General features: G+C 39.4%; 1 protein-coding gene across 1 annotated transcript in view; it reads left to right on the top strand.

The window, feature by feature from the left end:
* The window catches only part of HEPHL1 (hephaestin like 1), a 78,555-nt gene that overhangs the window by 45,760 nt on the left and 11,263 nt on the right, over nt 1–21,532 (top strand). The window contains exons 10-15 of the mRNA XM_008020555.3: nt 6,494–6,644; nt 10,065–10,277; nt 12,849–13,062; nt 15,247–15,386; nt 17,997–18,137; nt 19,683–19,789. Of these exons, the coding sequence (XP_008018746.3) occupies nt 6,494–6,644; nt 10,065–10,277; nt 12,849–13,062; nt 15,247–15,386; nt 17,997–18,137; nt 19,683–19,789 (966 nt within the window). The remainder of the gene's footprint in view (nt 1–6,493; nt 6,645–10,064; nt 10,278–12,848; nt 13,063–15,246; nt 15,387–17,996; nt 18,138–19,682; nt 19,790–21,532) is intronic.

Genomic DNA, 21,532 nt, shown 5'->3' on the forward strand with positions numbered 1-21,532 from the left:
GATTAGTGTAGTGAAGCAGAGCCTTTCAAGCTATGTCTACATGATATTAAACATATTGATGAAAAGAGAAAAATACAGTCATTTAACCATCTATTTTATCCATCAGAAATAGCAAGGACACTTATTTAAATAGTATATTTTATAAGTTTTGGTATTGTGTGACTCCACTTCTGGACTCAAAAGAATTTCCAGATTTAAAACACACAAAATATCTCGATCCTATTTGGATTTTCCTTTTTCTACATGAAGGAACAATCCCAGAAATGTCTATTGCATGTGTTATAAGACTGAATGTTTATGCTGTGCCTCAACAAGCACACAAGGCAAAGCAGGATGATTATCCATATTTTAAAGCTGAAGAGGCTCAGAGACATTGAGTGGAATTCCAGGAAATACACCTAGTAAGTAGTGAAAGTTGGCAGTAAAACACAGGACCTTGAACATCCAACGTTGTCCTTTTTCCAATGCATCCTCTTGCTTCCTCGCAGCTAAATACCTAAGCCAAGGAGATTAAGTGCCAGAAAATGTTTGAAAGGTAGTTCTGATTTTGCCCCTGCTGTATCCATTCAATAGTACCTTTGAGGTTTGCTGGAAGCACCTCATAGTCTGTGGGAGTTGTTGCCTAAGCCAAATACTATTCATGGTCAGTCCACTTACACAAAATTCATGGGGAAAAAAAAAAAAGTAACCTGAAACATCCTATGCCCATAACTTGGCTGAGAGAGAAAACCATTTGGCCAGATGGAAAGGTTTGTTCAATTCAAGAGTTATTACTTAGGAAATACCTACTATGCGCCAGGCCCTCTATAAGCAAAATGGTCAGTCCTCTTCTAGGCATGTGGAGAGATGAAAATGGAAAGAAGTGTTTGCATCTCTTTGCAGTAAATTGTCATAAATTCTCGCAGTGGTGAATGGTCAGGTGACAGAATGTCGTTTACTAAGACCCCTGGTCCTCCACAATAACAATTCAGTCAAACTCCCTACTCCCACGCTGTTTCTTTCTTTGAATTCACCTCTCTATATATCTCACACTTTTTAAAAAAATTTTGACTTATGAAAAAGTAGAAAAAATTTGCAAAGAATCCTCATATACTCTTCACCCAGATTCATTAACATTTGATCTCATTTGCTTTATTATCTCTCTTTGTTTTTATGGGTTTTTTTTCTGAACTGTTTGAGAATAGGTTGCAGACATAATGTCTTTCAGTGTGTGTTTCCTAAAAGCAAGGACTCTCTCTGACATAAACAAAGTAAAATTATCTGAGTCAGAAAATTGACCTTGACATTGTCAAATCTACATACATTTTTAAATGTTGCTGATTGTCTCATTGATGTTCTTTATAGCAAAAGAAAAACATGTTTTTCCTGGTCCCGGGTCTGATCTAGGATCAGGCATTGCATTGAGCTGTCTCCTCTTTCCCCCATAATTAATTTCTTTAAATTTTTTTTATTTTTAATTTTTGTGGGTACATAGAATGTGTATATATTTATGGAGTACATGAGATGTTTTGCTATAGGCATGCAATGCATAATAACCACATCATGGAGAATGGGGTATTCATCCCCTCAAGCATTTATCCTTTGTGTTACAAACAATCCATTTATATTCTTTTAGTTATTTTCAAATGTACAATTAGGGTGACTATAGTCACCCTCCCCATGATTAATTTTATCACAGGGCACCAGGCATGATTTTTCTAAAGTGCAAATGAGATCAAGTCACTTTCCTGTTCTGCATCTCTAGTGGTTTCCTATCACACCCAGAATAAAAACCAACACTATTTAGACATGCCCCAGCCTCTTGTTCCCACAAGTGGGCACCACGCTTCCTCATGCCCACTTATGCTCCACCCACATTCTGTTCCTCTCAGAGGTCAAGCTTGCCTTTGACTTCGGGCCTCTATACTAGGCTCCTTATGCCTGGAATGTCTTCCCCTGACCTTTGCATGGCTAACTCTTCTTGTCACTCTTCAGGGAAGCCTTCTCTGATCACCAGGTTAAGTCAATCTCTTTTATATCACCTGATTTTGCTATCACTTACCACCATAAGACAGTTTCCTTCTTTATTTATTTGCTTATGTGTATAGTATGCTTCCTCCTACAAGAAGATAAGTGCAATGGAGCAAGGACCTTGCCTATCTTATCTTCCTTTCCTAGAACAATGCACGGCACATTGTTGACATTCAACAAATATTTCTGCTTGAATAAATGAAATACAGTGTAAGTACTCTTATCCCCAAGGTTAAGAAGTTTAGTTAGCAGAAGATGCCATATTACACACATCTTAAACATTGTGTGGCCTGCAAACAAACACTGAAAATTCCGGTACGACCTCATTTGCAAAACTCATTTCCCTTATCCACATTTCAATACTCAGAGTTGTGTGATGGGTTATGGTTTAGACCTCTCACCTTTCTTCCCTGCTGCTGTGGGAGCCTACTATATACTAACTTATATGCTTTTCACAAAATAGCTGTGTGCTGCAGACACCAGTCACTACTCAGATGTTCCATATATATATATATATATATATATGGAGAAAGAGACACAGAGAGAGATATTTATTATGAGAAATTGGCTCATATGATTATGGAGACTTATAAGTCTCAGCACCTGCAGGCTGAGTCAACAAGTAGGAGACCCAGAAGAGCCAATGCGGTGACTCCAGTTAGAAAGCTGACAGGCTTGAGAACCAGGAAGAGCCAACATTTTAGTTTAAGCATGAAGGCAAAAAGAAGACAATGTCCTAGTTCAAGGGCAGTTGGGCAGGAGAAATTCTCTCTTACTTAGAGGAAGGTGAGCCTTTTGGTTCTTTCTATTCAGGCCTTCAACCAATTGGATGAGGTATACTCACGTCAGGAAGTACAATCAGTTTTATTCAGTCTACTGATTCAAGTGTTAATCTCATCCAAAAACATCCTTCCAGAAACACCCAGGATAATGTGTGAGCAAAAATCTGGGCACACTGTAGCCCAGTTAAGTTATACATATCTTCACCATCATGCAGGGTTCTGCCACCTTCCTTCTAATGTTTTCTTGGGCTAATTTCCCACGCTCATTAAATCCAGTTACTCTCCAAATACCTGTCAAGCAATGAGGTTCTTCAATGCAACTCCTTTCAATTGTTCATTCTTGTACTGCGGACAATTGTAGTCACACCTAATAATAACAGCACTGAGTACTTAATATTTGTCAGTTGTTGTGTTGAGTGCTTTAGCTAAGTCATCTCATTTAATCTTCACAAAAAAACGTGATGTGGGAACTACTATTGCCCTCATGTTGCAAGTGAGGGAATTAGGGCTTAGAGAGGATAAATCGCTTGCTCCAGGCTTCACAATGGGTGAACAGAAGAATAGCATTAGAACCTAGGTTTTTCTGTTCACATAGCCCATGATCTTTTAAAATACATTTTGATCTTTTATGTTCTTCAAATTTTTAACATTTTATTCCGAAAACTTTCAAGTCTTAATTGTTTTCTTCTGTAGCTTATGCTCTTATACCACTGCCTTCTAAAGCATCATGTAATTAAGGAAATAACTATATATAAGGGATAGTAGGAGCAAGGAGTACTCACATCGTTGATGAGGAGTTAGGAAAGCATCACAGAAGTGGGCAGCTAAGCAGAACCATGAGGTTGCTTAGTGGTTTGCAAGAGAAAAGAGTGGCAGACTATCAAAGCTGAGGGAATACGTGCACGAAGGGCAGAGGGATGCAGAACACAGCAAGTGCAGAGGGCAACAAGGAGCTTGGACTTGCTTCAAAGTGCCAGGAGGAAAGAGTCAAGAGATGAGGCTGAACAGGTAGGCAGGAATCAGAATACTATGAGGTGAGACTGCATTGTCCAACATAAGGAGAGAGATGTGGTCAGATGACATTGTTGAGGGTCCCTCCACAGCATGCAGCAGGATGAAGGTGGCTTGGGTGGGGAGCGTGTTAGAGATAAGAAGGCATTGAGGGATGGAAAGGATGGTCACCTCCATTCTACACAGAATTAGAAACAACAACTTTAAAATTCATATGGAACCAAAAAAAAGCCCATATAACCAAGGCAATCCTAAGCAAAAGGAACAAAGCTGGAAGCATCACAGTACCCTATTTCAAACTATACGACAAGGTTACAGTAACCAAAACAGCATTGTACTGATACAAAGTCAGACACATAGAGTAATTGGACAAAATAGAGAACTCAGAAATAATACAGCACATCGACAACCATCTGATCTTTGACAAACCTGACAAAAACAAAAAAATGGGGAAAGGATTCCCTATTGAATAAGTGGTGCTGGGAGAACTGAGTAGCCATATGCAGAAAATTGAAACTGGACCCCTTCCTTACACCTTGTACAAAAATTAACTCAAGATGGATTAAAGACTTAAATGTAAAACCCAATACTATAAAAACCCTAGAAGAAAATCTAGGCAATACCATTCAGGACATAGGCATAGGCAAAGATTTCATGATGAAAAGGTCAAAAGCAATTGCAACAAAAGCAAAGCATGACAAATGGGTTCTAATTAAACTAAAGAGCTTCTGCACAGCAAAAGAAACGATCATCAGAGTGAACAGACAACCTATAGAATGGGAGAACATTTTTGCAATCTATCCATCTGATGAAGGTCTAACATCCAGAATCTACAAGGAACTTAAACAAATTTAAAAGAAAAAAAAAAAAAACCATTAAAAAGTGGGCAAAAGACATGACCAGATACTTCTCAAAAGAAGACATCTATGCGGCCAATAAAACTATGAAAAGAAGCTCAATGTAACTGATCATTAGAGAAATGTAAATCAAAACCACAATGAGATACCATCTCACGCCATTCAGAATGGCAATTATTAAAAAGTCAAGAAATGGCAGATGCTGGCAAGGCTGTGGAGAAACAGGAACACTTTTACACTGTTGGTGGAAATGTAAATTAATTCAACCATTGTGTAAGACAGTGTGGTGATTCCTCAAAGACCTACAACCAGAAACACCATTTGACCCAGCAGTCCCATTACTGGGGATATACCCAAAGGAATATAAATCATTCTGTTACAAAGATACATGCACACATATGTTCATTACAGCACTATTCACAATAGCAATGACATGGAATCAACTGAAAAGCCCATGTCTTTTGATAGACTGGATAAAAAATTGTGGTACATGTACACAATGGAATACTATGCAGCCATAAAAAGAAACGAGATCTTGTCCCTTGCAGGGACATGAATAGTGCTTGAAGCCATTATCCTTGGCAAACTTATGCAGGAACAGAAAACCAAACAATGCGTGTTCTCACTTATAAGTGGGAGCTGAACAATGAGAACACATGGACCTAGGGCGGGGAACAACACACACTGGGGCTTGTGGGGGTAGGGTTGGAGGGAGGGTGAGCATCAAGATAAACAGCTAATGCATGCTGTGCTTAATACCTAGGCGATAGGTTGATAAGTGCAGCAAACCACCATGGCACATGTTTACCTATGTAACAAATCTGCATGGACTGCACCTGTGTCGCAAAATTTTAAATTAAATTAAAAAGAAAAGAAAACCTAGTCATCTCTCTTGGTGAGCTCTAAAGGAAAGCATATTGCAGCAATCTGTGATGCTGTGTGGTCAGATAGGCTCAAATAGACTGATTAGGAATACACACAGTGGGAAGTCATATCCACTGTCTCCTCACTGCCCACTCAAGTTAACATAATTTAGCTAAATCTCATCAGTTACATGAATTCATTATTTCACTCAGAAATGTATACTGAGTGCCTGCTTTTCCAGGCATTTTTCTTGGTGATGCAGGTACAGAGAGGAATCTGAGGTGTTCCTACCCTCAGAAAACTCACATTGCAGTAGGAAAAAGTTAAAAAAAAAAAAGACTTCATAAATAAAATACAGTTTCAGGTGAAGATAAGTGCTATGAAGAATAAAATAGGGTAAAGTGAGTGAGTTTCTGGGCAAAAGATGGTGATTAGTTTAGAAGGGTGGTTAGGGAAGACCACTCTGAGAAAGTGACATGCAGAAAAGTGAATTGAGGAAGGGAGTTGCTCAATTCATGATCCACAACACATGGAAAGACCCTGAGGCAGGAATGAGGTTGGTGTGTTCATGGAAGGGCAAAAGGCCAGGGTGCCTGGAGCAAGCTAGGAGGTGAGTACAGGGAGATGCAGTCAGAGAGAGAGGCTGGGCCAGGGCTTGGAGGTCAGGGTAAGGAGAAAAAGTCAGTGAGGACCAGCCTGGCAACAAAGGCCAAAAGAGTAGAAAGTCTTCTGAGCAGGGGCTGATTTCCTTGGAGGATGGATGTAACCAGAAAGACACATTTTCTGGATGGGGAATAAATTCATCAGAGCAACATTCAGTATCCTGATTTTAAAATGACCTGGGAACTCTATAGCTGATGTTGATCTTCCCTAACTTATTAATACTTTGTGTGAACTTTGAAAGGAAAGCAATTCTGTGAATTCCTCCAAGCTGCACTTTTTATGTATTCATTTCTTTCTTCTCTGTAGAAAGGAATAGACAAGGAGTTTTACCTACTGTTCACAGTCTTTGATGAGAATCTGAGCAGATATTTTGATGAAAACATTCAGAAGTTTATCTGGCATCCCTTCAGCATTGACAAAGAAGATAAAGAATTTGTGAAATCCAACCGAATGCATGGTATGACAAATTTCTTTCCCTCCTGTAAATGAAAGGCTGACTTGCATTCGAAGTGAAAATGATTGGTGTGTTTTAATTATCTTAATTTTGGTTTCTTGGGTATTGTTCTTGGTCATGAGTAAGTTATTTCATGCCTTCAGCTTCAGATAGTATAGTGAAACCTCCCTATCTCTCAGAGATGTGAAATTTAATACTTCTAGAACACTTTATCAGCCTTAGATGAAGAAACACAAAATTTAAACTAGTGGCCCTGCGGGTGGCTAACGCCTGTAATCCCAGCACTTTGGGAGGCCAAGGTGGGCAGATCATGAGGTCCGGGGACTTAGTCTGGCCAATATGGTGAAACCTCATCTGTACTAAAAATACAAAAATTAGCTGGGCGTGGTGGCATACACCTGTAGTCCCAGCTACTCAAGAGACTGAGGAAGGAGAATCGCTTGAACCCGGAGGCAGAGGTTGTAGTGAGCCAAGATCGTGCCACTGCACCCAGTCTGGGTGACAGAGTGAGACTCCGTCTCAAAAATAAATAAATAAATAAATAAATAAAATGAAATTTAAACTAGCCAAGTTCACAGTACATCATAAATGTAGAAAATTACTGACAAACTACTCTCCCTTGGGTTCACAATAACATCAAGTTGGAAAACCAAAGTGATAATAGGAGATAATCATTACATAGCAAAGTGTCTATAATTAAGTAGTATGAATGACTTAATTAAGTAGTATGAGTGACTGGTGAGTGTTAATTTGTGAAATACTATCTGTTCCCATCCCAGATCTTCATTTGAGAGGAATTACTTAATTCTCCCTCTGTCTCTTTTTATCAAGTGTTACAATAGCAAACCACCTGCTAATTGCTCGTGAGTAACACAGGATGCTCACTACTCTTAGGCATATTACCTAAGGTAGCAGAGTAATGAGAGTCCAAACTCAATGCCTTGCAAGAGTGTGCAGTCAATAAAAGTGCCTGAAGCAAGTAACCTAAGACAACAGGTGCTAACCTGCTTGTTTTAGGACTCAGCATAAAATCCATTTATTGCCTTTTAAAGCATTATGGAAGAATAACAAAATAGCCCTTAACCTCCTTTCCTTGCATGGAAGTAAAAAATAGTCCAAGGTTACAAGTGCCCCACGGCAACCAGGTCACAGACCCTAGGGTCCCAGATGCTCATTTCCAACAGAGTTCCCTCTTGTGCCAATGGAAAGCACGGAGTAGTGCATTTTCAGTGTCATCTTCTACAAAAGGTTTTGCTGTAACTGAACAGGAATATTGTTTCCAAACTTCTTAGTAGACAATAAAAAGGGGAAATTAAGGTAGAAATAAGGAAATATAGCAGTTTCTTGGTGGAGAGGCTAAATTGTAAAAGAAATTTATCATAAGAGAGGTCTTCATCTAAAAAAATAGTAAACAACTGAATGAACTACGTCAAATCCAGCCCCACCCTATTTTGGCAATGTGAAACTACTTTCATATTTAGAAATACAGTATGTAGTCCAGGCACAGTGGCTCATGCCTGTAATCCCAGCACGTTGGGAGGTCAAGGTGGGAGGATCACTTGCATCCAGGAGTTCAAGACCAGCCTGGGCAACATAGTGAGACCCCCATCTCTACAGAAAATACAAAATTAACCAGGTATGGTGGTGTGCACCTGTAGTCCCAGCTGCTACTCAGGAGGCTGAGGTAGGAGGTAGGAGGTAGGAGGATCTCTTGAGCCTGGGAGGTTGAGGCTGAAGTAAGTATAATGGCTCCACTGCACTCCAGCTTGGGCAACAGGGTAAGACTCTCTCTCTCTTTCAAAAGATAAATAAAATAAATAAATAAATACAGGATATATCATTGTTACAACAAAGTTCAAGGAAAATAATGCATCTTAATTCAAATGTCACATTGATTATAAATTAAGTTCTAGCTTCAGTCCTGCTTGCAGGTAGTGGAAGGAAGAGAGCAACAAAGCCAAAAAGAAAGGGCCTGACATGGTACACAATACTTTGTGTTGTGTTTATTATATAGCCTGTATTCAAAACATGTTTGTTGAAAGAGAGAACGGATGAGTGAATGTTGTAGAAAAAGAGGCTTTAAACAAGCATTCCAAGGCAAGAGAAGATTCTCTACCAACCAGTCAAGGACTGAATTTATTAGCACCTTGATTTATACTCAGATCTCATTAACATTTGATGGTCAAGATTTAGATCATTTATTTGCAAAGACATTATCAAAGTATTTTTTTTTTTTTTCAGAAAATGTGGTGTTCTTCTCAGAAGTGCCAGAATTTCTTGGAATTTCTACTAATAATCCCAGATCTGAGTACAATTACCAAGCACCACTGGTTCTGCAGGCACAGAAATATTAGGATAGTACAAAAGTAATTGCGGTTTTTGCAATTACTTTCAATGGCCAAAACTGCAATCACTTTTGCACCAACCTAATAAAAAGTAATTTTATTTGATAATGGGATTATAACAGAAGGTCATTCATGTGCATGATAATAGTTCTGTCCTACTATAGGCTTAGTAGAGAGTAGGAGGCGGGTAGAAATATTTATTTCTCCAAGAGACATCAAGCATGAGACGCAATTATGTTCATTCACCAGTCAGACATTGCTATTACATCATGGCATTCATCCCCATAGCGTGAGAATGTGGTTTCTAAATTCTTCTCAAGGCACTACTTCAGATAGCCACTATCAATGGATTGGGGTTGATGTCAAAGATAAAAACAATTTTCCACTCTGGAAGCACAGAGGGTCTTCATATCTAACTAATCATTATTTATTAATAAAGTCCCTCCAGTAATTGTGTTGGGGTAAAAAAGTACAAGTTATCATAAAGCAAATTTATTTACTCAAAGGCTAACCTCATATAAGCTTAAGTACCCCCTAAAAAAAGCCCTCTCCACTGAACACACATGCACACATACTGTCAATTGATTAAAAAATCTTTCAAATAATGCTGAATCCATGTAATCAGTAAAAGCATGTCTGATAACTTCTAGAATCAAATGCAAAGCCCACTGGCAAATGAGGGTCTTGTAGAATTCAATGAATTAATAACTGAGGAAGAGACATTTGACAAGGGAGATCATAGGAAAATAACCTCAAAAGAAAAAGGTTTTCATATCAAGAGCCTTAGAGAAGAGTATGGGGAAATTATTTCGTAAACAATCTGATTTATCCCTTAGTCATTCTTAGAACTAGTGTTCTTGCATATGTGTTGTTAAAGACAACATTTTAATAATTTCCGTATATTTTCATTATTCATTGTTAATTTTGGTCTCCATTTTAAGTGGATTCACCATGTGGCTTTTCCCCGGTACTGTTTATTCTCTGAAAACAAGGATCTTTTGTAAACAGTTGACATATTTGAAGCTCCCCTGCCCGATACACACTGATAATTTTTCACTATCTTTCTTCTTCCATTTAGCTGTTAATGGCTACATGTACGGCAACCAGCCAGGTCTAAACATGTGTAAAAAGGATAGAGTTTCCTGGCATCTGATTGGATTGGGCACTGACACCGACATGCATGGAATTGTTTTTCAAGGGAACACCATCCACCTACGAGGGACTCACCGAGACTCCCTGGCCCTGTTTCCCCACATGGCCACAACAGCATTCATGCAGCCAGACCATGCAGGTAAACTTGCTGGGTCCATCTCAGGTGACCAGATTTCTACCTTCAGGCTCATCCACTTACAGTCCTCCCGCAGAAGAAATTGACAGACTTTGTGCACTTCAAGTGGTGTAGAAATAGATATAGTCTTGATTAGAATCAGAGAATCCTGAATTATTAGTCCAAACACATAGTACAAGGGACAGAGGGGAAATATCTAAAATAGCATCCACAAAACAGAAGTGGAAGCGCTCTAAAGTCTTTGGTGCATAAATCCTAGGAGAATGTTTTTGATTAACAGTCCATAAAAATTCAGCCCTGATAAAGTGGACATGTTTTGCTCTCATTGAGCATGAACATAATTTCAGTTGCTTCTCTGAAGCATCTACCAGTTATGGACATCCCAGTGGATGCTTCCAGATTATAGATGTAGGCATAATTGCAGCCTGGTCTCTCTTCCATAGGTACTGATAACTGCCTTTTGATTGGGCGGCTTCTCTGTTTTCATTCTGTTGGGCACCCCTGGTTTCCCCACAGGGCAATCTGCATTGGATCTGGAATTTATGGAGACCCCTGTATAATGCCAGTACTTGGAACTTCTTCTCTCAGAGATTCCAAGTTGATAAGATAATTGGGGCGTTTTCATAAAAGATCTAGAGCAACACATGGTAGCATATGCTAATCACTGCATGAAAAGTGAGGAGAACAAGCCCTACAGACATTGAACATGTTTTTCCAATCCCATTTTTTCATCAGTCTTAGCAAGAAACCAATATGCTACCTAAGATGAGTACTTGCTGTTTACTAATGGATGTTCTACTTCTTTGCTTTCCACTGGAACTGCAGTTTAGATGTCTCCATGTCATCAGTTAAGAACTTAAGGCTTGGGCTTCAAAATCTTTGCCTAAGGACTGCCTGAGACTAGGAGCTCCATAGTCTTTTCTATGTGAATTTTTCCTAGTGTCCAATCTCTGTACATTAGTATAGTTGATCAGTTATGAATTACTCAAATCAAGGGATGCCTTGGACACAACTTTTTTTTAAATACACTCTTCAAGACCAAAGAGAGGAGGGGATTGGGAAATAGCCAAATCATTTTAATCCATAGAAATAGGCACTCAAAGTTAGAGCTGCCCAGAATAATTTTAGAGATGGAGATACTTATTCTAGTGCTTTGATTATTACTCCATATGTCCTATAGGTTTCTAAAGAGCTTCACAACAATGTTTTCCAGTTTATATTTGGTGATAAGCATAAATCTATGACTGCTTAAAAGCTTAGCCATTTTGCCAAATTCCTGTCCCTTACCTATAAGTCAAGAAGGAAGGTGCTCAAAAGTGGATAGAGTAGACTATAGGCTGCAACTCAAACATTTCCATGTTCTTCTATTTTTATTATCATTATTATTAATTTTCTTTTCTTCTTCATGCTACCTTGTCTAAGATCCTCTTTGTTCTTAGAGGAGACAATTCCTCAACTATTGAAGTGCCATGATCAACACATAAACAATAGGCTGCCTGGAAAAAAACAAATGCAGAGACAGTCTTCCCAAGTCTGTCTTCAAAGGTGTCTTCTCTGTGGTTTCGTATAAAGACCCTTCCTCATGTGTCCTCATCAGTGCCTGGGTGTGCATGGGTACCCATTTAATCAACCCATTGAGTTTTCGCTCATCTAAAAGGAGTAATTTGGCGATGGTTGGACAATAGACTTACATGTATAGCAAGATAGAAGATACCTCTGTACATTGTAGAAGGTTAAAGAAAGGCACACTCCTGCCTCACCTCTAAAAACAGAGGCTACTCGAGAAAGGGAAGGAAGAGTTATTGATCTGATATTTTCATTGAGAGTTAATATCTTCAATAATTTTATTTGTCTTATGTGATTTTATGGTGAGTTCAGTTAAGAAATATCTATCTGATGCCAATGCATCTAGAAAATTCAATCTAAGAATTACATAATTGTTGGCAGACATGATTGTCGGTATTATGTAGAAAATTCAGCTGATTGATTTTCTGTTTTCTGTTTCCTTTTCATTTAGCATTATGTAGACTTACCACTGGAAATGAGAAACTTCTTTGCTCAAGGGCTTAATGAAGTAATACACTTCGCTTTAGTGATAATAATACCTTACATATTTATTGCACTTTAGAATTTATGAAATCCTTTAGGGCAAAATACTCATCAGAAATGTGGTTTAATTTGAACCTTGTCTAGGATAATCATCTTACCCGTAATTAGTTGTTTTTAAACTGGGCTGGGTTAAGATAGTCATTGGTGGTTTTCCAGGAGAGACTGTCTTCTAATAGGTGTGTATTATAGGGGAGACCCAGAGAAGTCATTTCTTGGTAGCAATATTGTAAGTTTCTTTTTTTATTACAAATGAATTTTGGACAGGAACTTTCTCCCCACAGAAGTAAATATATTCAAAGTAATTTATTCCCCTTGGGGTCTGATTTTAAACTACTAGGCAACTGGTATTTTAAAAATCCACCTAACTGGTTATTTTGGAATAAAATATGCAGGTTTGCTAAAAACAGACCATCACCAACAAAAATACCGAGCACCACACTCAATGCCGAGCCATTTGTCTTGCAGGTATTTTTAAGGTGTTTTGTGCCACCATGCACCACCTCCCGAGAGGCATGGGTCAGATCTATGAGGTCAACAGCTGTGACAACAGGGACCCTTCTGAGCAGCCACACGGGATGATAAGAACTTTTTACATCGCCGCTGAAGAGGTAGAATGGGATTATGCCCCTAACAAAAACTGGGAGTTCGAAAAGCAGCACTTGGACGCAAGAGGGGAAAGGTACCACAGGCGCCGCCGCCAGGGCTCTTCAGTGGGATCGCGCATGCTCCGTAGGACTTTAGCAAGTGTGGCTCCCTACAAATTCCCAGGTTGTGTCTGCGCTGGTCACTACCACATGTAACTGGGACTCCTGAAAAATGAAAGTGGAAGAAAAGTTCTCTTCCCTTGGAAAATACTGTCTAGGGTGGAAGTCTACATGCATTTATTGAATACCTACTATATGCTAGGCATTGTGCAATGTGCTGGTAAAACAGTGTGGAGGATAGACAAGGTCCTTTCTTACACAGAATTCCTGGTCCACGGTAAGACTTTAGAACAAGTATATGGAGTGAGGCAGTCATTATGAGAGGGGAAGGGTAGAGTGCAGCAGGAGATATGGCAGAAGTACACAGCCCTGTCTTGAGGAAAGGTAGGGAGAAGGTCGGAAGGTCCTTCTGGGAGGAAGTAGTCTTTGAGTTGGGACATGAAGAGTAGTTCACTTGACGAGGAAGGAAGTATGTTTGTGGCAGACGGAACAACCTGTGTAAAGGCCTGGAGGTGAGGGAGAGCACATCATGTTCAAGAGAGTGAATGTTTAGAATGACCAGAGCACAGAGCGTAGGGGGCCAGTGATGGGAAATGAGGCTCAGGAGGTGGCAAAGGCAGATAGTGAGGCTTGAGAGTCAAATTGAGGAGTTTGGCAGTGGGAAATCATAAAAATGCTTAAAACCAACGTGATTAAATATATAACTTAGGATCCCTCTGACTGCAGTGTGGAGAATAGAGGGCAAGGAGTACAGGTGGCAGGGAGAATGGTTAGGAATAATTCCACACAAGATAGGTAAGTGATACATGTGGCTGAGATGAGAATGCAAGCTCCCTCAGTGGAAGGAGATGGAAGGGGTGGGCCTCACTGTATTTTAGAGATAAAATTAATAGATTTTGAAAATCTGTCTTTTGTGATGATCTGCCTTGGCAATAGATGAAATGTACTATACATGTACGGTACACATAAAGTCTATCCTCATTATTTGTAGATTCTGCTTTTGCAAATTTGCCTACTTGCTAAAATTTATTTTTAACCCCAAAATCAATTCCTGTGATATTTTTGTGGTCATTTGAAGGTACATGTAGAGTGACAAAATTTTATGTTGCCTGATGTACACATTTTCAGCTGAGGTCAAACAAGGTGTCTCTCTGCCTTCTTGTTTCGGCTCTCATACTGTAAACAAGTGTCCTTGCTTTCAGACTATTTAGTGCCATGTTTTTTTGTACTTGTGTGCTTTATGTTAGTGCTTTCACTGTTTAGAACGCCCCCCTAAGCAGAGTGATGAAGCTGTGTCCTGAGTGCAAGAAGCCTCTGATGTGCCTTATACATGTGAGAGGTACTTTGTTCCTGCATGAGTTATAGCGCTGTTGGCTGTTGAGCTCAGTGTTAATGAGCTCAACAGTGTTAATGCTGTTGAGCTCAGCAATGTGTATTAAATAATGTGTCTTCAAAAAGAAACAGACATAAAACAAGGTCATATGTTGATCAGTTGATGAAAATATTATGACCAGAGGTTTGCAGGAACCTAACCCTATATTTCCCCTAGGAACAATGGTTCAGTCTTTATTAGTCCAGTTATCACAATGATTTTCTAGAACATAACTTGGGTGAATAACAAGTATCAACTATATCTATCTATATTTGTGTATGGGTGTATGCACAACACGTGACTACAGTCCTTCTTGAGATCTTTCAAAGTGGAAAAGCATTACCATGTACAGAAAGATGCAAATGAAATCTGGAGAAACTCAGGGTGGTAGAGGGTGGATGTGTGTGTGTGTGTGTGATGGCACACACAAGCAGATGCATGTATGTAAGGTTAGATGGTCCCAGAAGAGAGGTGCAACCTCAAAGGATCCTTAGGAGTCTCTGAGGTTGGCCCTACTCAGTGCTTAGCAGAAGATTACAATAGTGATTTCCAAGGGTGGGCCATGAACTGGTGCTGGGCTGCCCATATCAGAACTCAAGGAGCTTTAAAGTGCAGATTCCTGGCCTCACTCCCGGAAAGTCTGGTGCAAAAGGCCAGCTCCCCAAGGAGCACTTGATCACAGCCAGGTTTGGGGAGCACTTCTCCAGAGTACCCCTGAATCACTTAGAAGTGCTCAAAGCTTTTCTGCTTTCTGACAACTTTAATTTCTGATGCTTCTGATTTGCAGACATGGAGATATATTTATGAACCGCACTGAAAATTGGATTGGCTCTCAGTACAAGAAGGTGGTTTACAGGGAATACACGGATGGAGAATTTGTGGAGATCAAAGCCCGACCACCACGAGAGGAGCACTTAGAACTCCTGGGTATGGCACAGATTTCAGGCATGCACTGTCAGCCCCAAGCATGTGCATGCATACACACTCATGTGTTCTGTTAGACTTGTGGCTGAGAAAGGATAGAAGAAATAGAGTAGCTTGACTGCATTCCTCCAAGTGCAATATTTTCCTGCTCTACCATTATCAGGGAGTGTGCTGAGTGCTCAACTCATACAAAAAATTGTCATAATAAGACTACCAGATAACACACAAATAGGAATCCATGATATCAGGGCAGTCTAACTGGTGTATGATACCCTAAAGCTTCTTTCCAACCCCTATAGTGAGCCAGGAAGTTTTAATTTGAAATAGTTTGATGTGTCAGAACAGCAGGCAGTATGTTTCCATAACTTCTTAAGGTCCTGGGTTATCCATGCACAGTGCTATTGCAACACACCATAAACATATTTGTGACAAAAGAAGAGCTCCTATATGAGATGGGGCCAAGGGAGAAAGGTCTGGCTTTCTCCTTCCTGAGAGGTCCCTCTCAGTTTAGGAGGCCCTTATTCATGGCCTTCTCAGAACCTGAGCTGCCGGACCTGGCAATGAGATAAGCTCTTCCTGCTTTCCTTCTCCACTTTTCTTCATGGGAAGTCACCTCTGACCCCATCTTGGGGATAAGACCTTAAAGCAGAGGGCAAATCTAAGGGACTTTTTGGAAATCCTGCCCACTTTTTAATGCACAAGGTAACTTATGTAAACAGTATGGTCTTACACAGGGCTTTCCAACATTAGAATAAGGCCCCACAACTCCTAGCTTGATAAATGATTAAATTAAATGCTCCATCCATGTAATACATGTGGAGGTATAGTAGACCCCACACTTCCACAGTCTACTAACGTTCACGGATAAGCTTGTTTGTCTCATCAAATGAGTGAGTCAGCCCTGATCGAAACATTCAGTCATTTGAGCTGTGATGTTGACAGAGCTTTAAAGATGCTGTGATGCTGGTCCTGCTGAGGGGTTTGAGGTGTGCCTCTAAGGCTCTTTGGTTTGGTTCTTCTCAGCAAAATGACACAAATGAGTTGACTTTATGAGAGGCAAGCCCATCAGCACTTCAGCCAGAGGAATGTGAGGCCTATTTACTCATTTTCTGCGGCTCAGGGAGAGGCTTGGGTTCCTCAAACTGGGCGCATGGCAGGCACACTTCAGTTCATTACTATTCCCTGATAGTGACCTCTCATGCTCTGAATCAGTACCCATTCGCTCTTACTCATCAGTAGTCATTTGCTCTTACTCATCAGTAGTCATTTGCTCTTACTCATCAGTAGTCATTTGCTCTTACCAACCAGTATAGCAAGGCATGTGCAATTCAGGTGGTAATGAGTACACAAATAATGATTTTAACATATGCATACATAGGCACTTGTTTCTAACTATAACCAAATGTACTGTTTAAGAACATGCAAAGCATTTTCTTCTTTTTTTCAGCCCAGTCCACTTGCCTTCGGGTTTTCTTTTCTAATTTTGCCGTTAAGGGGAAAAAATGAGTGCTTTTTAGAACTTCCTGATTCATGTTAAATATTTTAAGAAAATTTTATTTATTTATTTTAATTTAATGCATTTATGTTTTAAGAAATTGAGAGAAACTTGAAAATAATAACAGTCCAACAAATTTTAGATTTACATATACCTTTTCTCAGAAAAGCAATTAAAACCATGGCTTGAATCAGCAAGGAATTGATATGTGTGGCCAGACCACCAACTGTGAGTGTATCTCCCTGTGAATGTAGAATGCACCAAATAGCCAAGAGAGAGCCATAGGGATCAGGCACTTCTGAAATGGGAGTCTACTTACCATGAAGCAATGCACAAGTCATGCTGCTACAGGCCCTCTCAGCCAGGTGTGGGCTCATCTCTATTGGCACACAGCCTGGTTGCTTCCAACAGAAATGCACACACCAGAGAAGCTAAAGAGTGCTTATCTCCTTGGGTAAACAAATATTGAGAAACAGAGTTAGACGTGCATTCATGAAGTCACTGTATTAATCATAAATTAATACATAAATGATTTTATTTCACTCTAATCTTTCAAATTCTTTTTATACACATTTCATTGGATCTTCATTATTATTGTCATCCATTTACCAGATAATGAATAATTTCAGACTTGTCAAAGGTTATACACAGGGAGATTACAACTGAAAGTCACCATATCATGTGGATATGGCTTTTCCTGGAGATGATTTCTCAGTAGTAAAAAGTTAAGCATTTACTGAGTACTTATGGTGTATCAGTGCACTGAAGTAAACACTTTTACATACATTACCTTATTCAATTCCTACTATAATCCCACACGAAAGTTATTACTAAACCAATGTTACAGATGAGGAAACTGAAACTCAGACAGATTACATCACTTACCCAAGGCCCCTCTAATAAATGAAGGAGGCAGAATTTAAACCCATTGCTAAAGACTACATGACATTTAATACCACATAATGTTGCTCTCTGAAACAACGTAGATTTATATATGCCTTTCTCAGAAAAACAACTAAAGCCAAACTATTTTATTTGGCTCACTACTGCCTATATTTAAATTACACTAATGTTGAAAGAGCAATAATAATGCACACAGTCCTGTGTTTTGCCTTTAGGCCCAATGATTCATGCCGAGGTGGGCGACACCATCCTGATCATATTTAAGAACAAAGCCAGTAGGCCCTACTCCATCTCAGCCCAGGGTGTGGAGGAGATGGATAGTGGAAAGCAATTCCAAGTGCCCATGACAAAACCAGGTAAGTTGCGTCAGAGGTCTGCTCCATCTTGAAGAAGAACACTGGAGTCAACTCTTTTCTGACCTCAGAGGGGTCTTAAAGAGCTTATCTTAATGTCGATGTGTTTCAGCCATCATCTAGTCATTCTGGTATGAGATCATCATTCATCCAATGACCAAATGTTTAGGAATTTCTAGGGCTCCATTAGGAACCTCCATTAGGGACGTCATTATCAACATCCCCCTCCAGAGTGGTACATTTGTTGTAACTGATGAACCTACATTGACACATCCCCTAAAGCCCATAATTTACATTAGGGTTCAGTCTTGGTGTATACACTCTAAGGGTTTTGACAAATGAACAATTGTAGTCCTATAAAGAATAGTTTCACTGCCCTAAACATTCTCTGTTCTCTGGCGTTTGTTTTTTCCTCTTCCTTAACCCCTGACAACCACTGATCTTTTTACTGTCTCCATAGTTGTTCTTACAGTAGCTCCCTCTTATCACGGTTTTGCTTTCCTTGGTTTCAGTTACCTGAATCAAACTTGGTCTGAAAATATTAAGAAATTTTGAGATAACTTCAATTAGAGACCATAAAATGATATTTTGAGAGTGAGAGAGACTACATTCACATAGCTTTTATTATAGTGTACTGTTATAATTGTCATATTTTATTATTAATTGTGAATCTCTTACTGTGCCTAATTTATAAATTAATTATAGGTATGCATGTATAGGAAAACACATAGTATATATAGGTATGGCACTGTCTGTGGTTTCAAGCATCCCCTGGGGGTCTTGGAATGTATCCCTCCTGGATAAAGGGGGACTACTGTAGTAAACATAAAAATTAACACATTAACTGCCTTCAAAATGAAGCATTATCCTGTGTATTTAATTACATTATTTCATTTAATCCTCACAACAATTAGAAAACTATGATGACCAACCCACTTTACAGATGAGGATACTAAATGTTAGTGAAGTTAAGTAGCTTGTCAAATGTAGGAAAAAGGAAGTCATAGGGTTGAGATTTGGAACTACACCTCTCTGATTCTGGTTCTTACCAAATCTCATCTGCCCACTTGAGAAGCTTTTAAAAAACACTAGCACCAGAGTCCTAGACCCCAGACTCTCCAATTTCACTGGTCTGGGGTGAGGCCTGAGAAGCAAGAGCTTACAAATATCCCTGGTGACTCCCATAAGAGGTCAAGGCAGAGGTCCTTGATGACTAAGATGTGCTCAAGGACCGTTCTTGGGAAGAAAATACAACATTTAAGTAGGAAAAACAGTAAGGTATAAAATGTTCTTATTTCCTGAATACACACCAGTTGACAATAAAAAAGGGAAACTAGAGGGAAGACTGGAGCCTGACATGACAAATCTGCCATTTCATTTTGAAATAGTAGAAATCGAGATGGGAGTTTAATAAGAACATTTGTAATGAATAATTCTCTCCAGCAATAAACATTATGAAATATATAAAGACCTGCTTGTATTTCTTCAGATAAATCATCTGAAACACAGGTAAATTCTAATAAATTTTTTCTATTTCATTTATTACAGGAGAAGTAAAAACTTATAGATGGAATATCCCTAAAAGATCTGGTCCAGGGCCTTCTGATCCCAATTGTATTCCATGGGTTTACTATTCAACAGTAAACTTTGTGAAGGTAAGGTGGAGAGAGCAACCAAAAGGTTTAAAATAATCCGGATGAAAGTTGACTAAAATAATCTGGATGAAAGTTCATCACAGCTTGGGTTGGTATATGTGAAAGCGCGTAATGATTAAGAGCAAGGGTCTCACACTATGGCCCATTTACCAAATCTAGCCATGCTGGATTTACGTTTACATTGTCAGTGGTTGACTTGAGTAGCTGCATGACTACTGTATGACTACCAACAGACTGTATGGCCCACAAAGTCAAAAATATTTACTATCTGGTGATATTATTTTTTCCAAACAAACAAAAAAAGAAGTTTGCTGACCTTTGACTTAAAGTATGGGGGATAAAAACAAAATCCCGATGTTTCAGTTACCAAATTTAGAACTTCAAAAGATAAAAGGTTTGAAGCAAAAGAGGATATGTAAATATATAACAATAAAATAAATATAACTTAGAATACAATTTATGTATGGTTTTGGATGTGTGAAATCTGTTCATTTTAAATGCATTACCAGGGCTACTAGGGCTTAGGAAAAGAAAGTTCACTTTAAACATAGTAACTGAAACTACAAAACTATTTGAATGATTAATGATCTAACTTTGAAATAAAAGGCAAAGATTCAATATTGAATTTGAGCCAGATATGTGTGTGTAAAACAACCACAGTCTTTAATTACATGCCATAAACCAAAGTCCAATCTAAAGCCGTTATCTGATGTAAAATGTAAGCTTTGCCTATTAAAGAAAAAAAAAGGAGGGATTATCTTAACCTCCCTCTTAGGTATTAGATGGCTTGTATTAATGTCCTTGAGTTGTACTGGACGGTTCTAGAGTTCAGAGACAGATATACAAGGCACTTGAATAAATAAACTTACATATGAGAATTATGGGAAAATCCACATTTATTTATTATTTTATGCATCACAACAAATATTTATTGAGCACTTGTGATGTGCAAATGACCCCACCAAATACTATGAGAGATGCAGATACTCCTGTCTTTTTTGTTGTTGTTGTTGAGACAGAGTCTGGCTCTGTGGCCCAGGCTGGAGTGCAGTGGCCGGATCTCAGCTCACTGCAAGCTCCGCCTCCCGGGTTCACGCCATTCTCCTGCCTCAGCCTCCCGAGTAGCTGGGACTACAGGCGCCCGCCACCTGGCCCGGCTAGTTTTTTGTGTTTTTTAGCAGAGACGGGGTTTCACCGTGTTAGCGATGATGGTCTCGATCTCCTGACCTCGTGATCCACCCGTCTTGGCCTCCCAAAGTGCTGGGATTACAGGCGTCAGCCACCACGCTCGGCCGATACTCCTGTCTTGAAGAAACTTACAACTTTGTGGGGAAAATAATACATGTCCACACTTGTAACTGTAATAGAGCTCTGAATCTGGTGAATTCTGTAAGAGTGGCAGACTAACTAAAGTACTATAGAAGGTTTTGGAAGGAGAGTCTAGGAAGAAAGAGCATGATGAGCACAGCTGAAAATAGGGAAGTAGGGTGAGTGTTTGGGACATGTTGAGAGTCCCATTTGGCTATCATAAGGGGTCCAGTAGTAAATCAAGGGGTAGCCTAAGCCAGAAAAATTCATTAGGGGAGCACATGGAGGGCTCACGGACCTGCAAGGATTTATATTTAATTCTGCAGGCCATGGAAAATCACTGAAGACTTCTAGATACGGGAATATAAAGATTACTGTGATGGTGTTCAACAGGATGGTCTGGAGGTGGGGTGAATCATAGCCAAGAGAGGAATC

Source organism: Chlorocebus sabaeus, chromosome 1 (assembly GCF_047675955.1).
Source record: "Chlorocebus sabaeus isolate Y175 chromosome 1, mChlSab1.0.hap1, whole genome shotgun sequence".
In the NCBI taxonomy this organism is placed as follows: Eukaryota; Metazoa; Chordata; class Mammalia; order Primates; family Cercopithecidae; genus Chlorocebus; species Chlorocebus sabaeus.